We start from the raw sequence: 5906 nt of genomic DNA on the forward strand, positions 1-5906 counted from the left end.
ACTATAATCACTGTATTTGGAGATGTAGTTTGTAAAGCCCCAAGAATTCATATAGAAAATTAATTTCTTCATGGTATTCTATAGATTTGATCTTCAAGGTTGTTGTTTTTTTTACCCTTTTATCAGTTGATGAGATTTTGCATTGGCTAAACTTCGTTCAGTAAATTAACAGATTGTTTGTCCTCAGTTACAAAATGAGCACTGAGCTGCTTTAAAATTAATTTGACAAACAGCAGTTGTTGTTCTGCCTTTAAGGTGTATTGTTAAAGTTAATACAATGATTTTACAACATTGGATTTAAGTCTAATTACTGTTTATCATTTAGGCGACAAAGTCTAACTCTTTTTTGTTTCTAGTCTGTAAAACCTGAGGGTTTTATGATTTGTTTTGGCCTCCAGCTTTTTATTTTCCAGTGCCTACCAGTTTGCTTTTCCTCTAAGACACAYGGTGTGTTATTATAACATTATGTCTGTTCTTTACAGGATATTTATTTAATTTATGTTTTTTTGTATCCAATTAAAATTATGTAGTTCTCATAAAAAAAGGTTCTTAATGAAAACATGTTGAGGAAAAGATCAAACACAATGAAAAGTACATATTGTTCAGACATTTTCTTTTGGCAGATTTTTTTTAAATTTCCTTTATTGTCCCTTGATGCGGAAATTAATTAATTAAGGGCCTTGCTCAAGGGCTCAGAGTGGCTGTTATAAGAAAAGGCTTCACTTCTTTAAACATGGACTCACATTTATTCAGACATCTCTTATTACAACTTTTTTTTGCCAAATATCCGTGTCAATTTAGGTTCTAAAAGCTTTAAGAAATCCGTGCGCAAAAACCACCTTCCACTGTGTTCATKTAATCATTTACTTTGCATTAGGTTTCAGAGGATTTCATTAAAGTTACCTGAACGTGTTGCTTTCATTGCTCCAACGCTGAAGACGGCTTCGTGAGTTGATGCTGTTGTGAACAAATTGAAGACGATCTATAGTGGGTTTGTTTAGTCATCAACTCTGGCCCTTTTTTCTGTTCACGTCTTGTTGTAATACAGGACCTCTCCTGTGGAGAACGTCAAATAAACGTCCCAGGAAGTGAACTGTGTGTTTCATTCATTAAAGTGCAACACTGTTTACAATTGYCGCAATGATCGACAAGAAAATTCCGCATTTATATAGTGTTATTACTTTATTTTGTATGGTTAAAAATACCACATGAAAGTAGGAGATGTAGGAATCTATTGAGTTTGTTTTACTGAATAGTTTAATTACATGTCAGTAATGCTTTCTATTAAAAAACCATATGACTAGCTCAAAATTTTAGTGTACTTCAGGGTTTTTTTACATGTAGATAAAACATTTTGTAAATCAGAGCTGTATAAAGTAATTGATAAAAATAAAAATACATTAACAGAAAAAGACTTGGGTAAAAATTAAGTTAACTGATAATAGAAGTACTTAAGTAGCTATGTAAAAGTCGTAAAACTGCTCACAATAATCTGGAAAGTAAAAGTACTTTTACACTCTCTGAAATGTAGTGTTGAATTTACTTAACCAAGTGTCAACTGGTTCCACTAAACCAAGTTGAGTAAATGAAGCAATTTCACATTTTTAAAAGAAATTATGTAAATTGATTTACATTTAAGCAGAATATGTAAATTCAACAATTCATTTTTAGAGTGCGTAAACAGCTCCTCTCATGAGTTCTGGACATATTTAAAGTTTTAAGTAAAGAAGTAAAAATATATTTTTTTATGTTTTGAATGTAAATAAATAAAAGCAGAAGTTATTAAAAAATACTATGTATAAATTACTAAATTAAAGATCTTTTAAAAATAATTACTTGAGTACTGTAACAGTGTTGTACTTTGTTACTATACACCTCTGTTGTAAAGCATAACAAACAAAAAAATGTAATTGTTCCTCTATTCATAAAGTATAATTACAGGTAAAAACATAATTTATATGACTATACTTTTTTGTTATACACTCTAAAAATGAATTGTTAACTGGTTCCACTAAACTGTATGTGTTACTTTCAAAATGCAGATGAAATAGTGTATATTCTTAGAACATGTTTTCAATAAGTTCTCAACAAATATTTTCTCTTAGGATTGTCAAAAAATAATAATAATAAAGAACACCAGTATGTGAAATTAACAAAGGAAGTGAAGTCTGTCCTCCCAGCAGCATCTTGTCACCTGAAATGTGACMCATCATTACCCTGTGATCCAGAGGTTGGCCAAACAATGAAATGCTGAAAACAAAGAGCTCACGTTTTAACCTGAAACTGAAAAGAGACAACATTGTGTCGACCCTTTGGCCAGAGTTGCTGACTGTGGAGAACCCTTTAAAATGGCCCCTCTCTCCCGTCCCATCCTGTCCCCTGACTCTTGTTTGCGACCCCTCCTGTCCTTTTCTCCATCCGGGCTGACTGACTAACTGACTGACTGCACTCATCCTGTGCCTTGTGGGGAAAAAAAAAACAAAAAACAAGAAACCAGCATCTGGATCAAGACTTTACTACATCTTCATCCTTCACCACATCCTCCTCTTTGGCTCAGAGAAGCAGGACCAGACGAAGGTCGGTGCATTCATGAAGTTCTGAAAGGGTCATAAATTTGTTGTCAGCCATGTTTGCTGCGTTGAAAGGTTGAGCTGAATGGACAAACTCTAGCATGTGTTTTTACTACAGGAACAGTCTGAACGTGTTATACCGAATGTTCCTCTGAACTGAGTGATTTCACAAAAAAACCTGATCAAACCAACCACACCATCAGATGACACGTGTTTGCGTCTTTTATACTTCAACAGCAAGGAATGAACCCCATTATTTAATCYGAACAAATATCAGAATCAGAATATCTTATTGATCCCTGATGAAAATTACAGTTATCAGTGTGCATTGCCAATGCAATGCACACTATTGTGATTCGTTTCCCATCCAAGTCATCTCCACTTTGGCACACTTCTCCTCCTGCATACTTTGTCCTAGAGCTGCCATTGCAATTTATATCTGTAAAGCTCCTGTGCCAAATGATGGCTRTGCCTTTTGGTGYCTGTACAACTTATACTTTTTGAAATATTAATGTTTAAAATCATATAATGCCAGTCAATGGAGCTTTGTATTGGTCCAATATTGCCCCTTGCTGCATATACTCAGTACTGAACCATAATTTTAATAATATTTAAACTCAGTAGTTCAGTGATTACAATACTAATATGATTGTATTTTGATGTTTTATTAAAATACTGTCCTAAGATTACTCTGTTGTTGTAATATTATGCAGTTCTGTGTCAACAATTGTATTGGCAATGTGGCCTCTTTCTGCACACATACAAACCAACCCCTGCCACCACCTTCTTCCACCACCTTCTGCCACAGCTCCATTGGTCTAATGATCTATGTCATGGACTTTCATGTGAGAGATCAGGGTTCAAAACCCAGCTAATGCAACTTTAACAACCACTCTCTTCCAACTTCATATTGTCACTCAATTACCTTAATTACAAACACCTGTTGACGTGACAGGAACAAGCTGGTATAGAAACATATTTGAAATTGGTCAAAGTCCAATGCTGCGGGCAATGACATGCTACATGGCAATGCACACTTGYTTTTACATCGTAAAAACCCATGTCCAGTTACAGCTGCAACCGTTCAAGTATGATAATTAGAATAAAAGATAAAATGTAAAAACTCTGGAGGAAAATGTAATAAACACTTACGTATATAAATAAATTTAAGCAAATATAAATATAGAAAGAAAAATATGAAGAGTATGATTATGTGAAAAATATTGCACATGGTTGAAATTCCCATAAAGATGTTATAAGATGATAGATGATGTGCACACATTAGCGCTTACATGAGTAAAGTATAGATAAACTAAAATGCACAGATGACCAAATGTTTCACATAAAACTGTCAGAGTCCACATTTTAACTTCTCAGTAATCAGTTTTCATTGAGATAGTTTTACACTACCACAGCCAATGTCTGCTTATTTTTTAGTTTTAGCTTAACAGTTTATTCATTTTCAATTAAAAACAAAAATTTCAATACAAAAAAATCTCATAAAATGAAAGGAAGCAGAAGAAAAAAAATCTTAAAATATCTGCCCTTATTTAACAAAAAATATAACAAAAATTAAAATACATGCATATTTATACGTGTACACATACATACACATATTCATACATACAAGTACACATACTCACATGCACATATATAATTTTACACCCTCTTCAGCATAAAATAAATAAACTAACCCCTCAAACATCAGCTTCATATATTTTCAACAATTTTGCTTTTGTCATTTTACCAAATAAATTAATCGAGTCAGCATTTTTATAATCGCTGTTCAAGTTATTTCACAATCTTATTCCTTGAACTGAGGTACATCTACCCTTCAAGTTTATTCTAGTTTTAGGTTTTATAAACATTTTAAATCCTTTCAAATTATAACAACTTTGCCTCTTAACACAGATTGAATATTCAAAGGCAATACATTTTTATGAGCCCATAAGCAACAAAATCTTATAAGCAACCAATCTGAAATATCACTAAATAATTTTATAATGTTTGTTGTTTGATATGACAATGCTTTACAGAGTAAAAATTTTAAAATGTTAATTAAAATGCAAAAAATGCTTCCAAAGAGCCTCATATTGTCTTTCTGTTGCTTTGCAAGTCTAAAAAAAGTAGTGCAATAAACATAAAAAATTCAAAAGGTAAGAGCCAATCACCTGGCATCGAGCAGAGGTCCCAATAATGACTCTTCTGCTCAGAAAAGAGGCTGAGAGCCGACTCACCCACAGCCACGAGGGGCCGAGAACACCAGGAGGAGTCGTATGATGGTCGACAATGACGGGCTGAATGACAGAGAGCTGTCGACTGTGGTGCAGAAGCTTTGGGACAACGACGTCAACCGACTCACGCCCGGAAAAGACTACAGGATCTCTCTGCAGGTGGTCCCCCCCATCCCACCCCCACTTTACTGTCAAAAAAGCAACCTTATGACCTGTCTGTAAAAAAAAGCCATGTAAAGTAGCTGGATTCTGACCTGAGAATAGGTTTAGTTATCCTAAAGCAATGATGCTTTATTTTTATTTTGAGCATTTAGGAGTAAAGCCCTAAAATGTGACTGTTTTTGTCGCTGCAGGGCAAAGCTGGGGACAGCATGGGCGTCAGCGACAGTGACGCGGCAGGATTTCCTCTGTTTACGTTTGTTGATGAGAACATTTTCAAAAAGGAGACATTTTTAGGTGAGAGGCTGGGGGTGTGGGAAACTGTCAGCAGACTCATAAGTAGCAGGAGATTTCTGCACATCCAGTCTTTTATAACATTTATTCATGCAGGGCGTGCATGTCACATATTCCTGAACATCTGCTCTGTTAGGTTCAAACATGATTGGTTCACACATTCCACGTGTCACTTCCTGTCAGAGTAAAGCTCCTCCATCTAATCTCCTCRTGACGAGCCGGAGCAGCTTTATGTTGTGTAACCACAGAACAGTTGACTGAAACTCATTGTCCTGACTGTTTTCTGCCAACATTTGCTCTGTTTTCAGATGGGACTTATGTAACACCTGGTATTAGATCAGATTTCACTTTAAAGTTAAACACACCCTCTTAATTAAGCATTTGTTGTCCCAAAATAGAAGCTACAGTATGAATCAGTGAACACGTTATTGACATAAATACTGAATAAAATCATACAATCTTCATACAAACACAATGAAACAATGAACAAAAAGGATAAAAGCAAAGCTAGAAGTTTTTTTCTGTTTTGTTAGGAGACCTCAGCCTGACATCATGGCTGAACAGAGGCTGGGCCTAAAAATGCAGACTGACTCAAGGAGCTTTAAAAACTTTTTTTTATTAATAATTTTATTGCACATCTATAATATGC

The 5906-nt window shown here is 34.6% G+C and overlaps 1 protein-coding gene across 1 annotated transcript in view; it reads left to right on the forward strand.

Moving 5' to 3' along the window:
* Positions 1-2490: 2490 nt before the first annotated feature.
* endou2 (endonuclease, polyU-specific 2) overlaps positions 2491-5906 on the forward strand; it is a gene marked incomplete at its 5' end in the record, with an annotated part of 6558 nt that continues 3142 nt past the window's right edge. The window contains 3 exon segments of the mRNA XM_014016843.1: positions 2491-2577; positions 4784-4963; positions 5158-5260. Of these exon segments, the coding sequence (XP_013872297.1) occupies positions 4847-4963; positions 5158-5260 (220 nt within the window).

Source organism: Austrofundulus limnaeus, unplaced genomic scaffold (assembly GCF_001266775.1).
Source record: "Austrofundulus limnaeus strain Quisiro unplaced genomic scaffold, Austrofundulus_limnaeus-1.0 Scaffold156, whole genome shotgun sequence".
Taxonomy (NCBI): domain Eukaryota; kingdom Metazoa; phylum Chordata; class Actinopteri; order Cyprinodontiformes; family Rivulidae; genus Austrofundulus; species Austrofundulus limnaeus.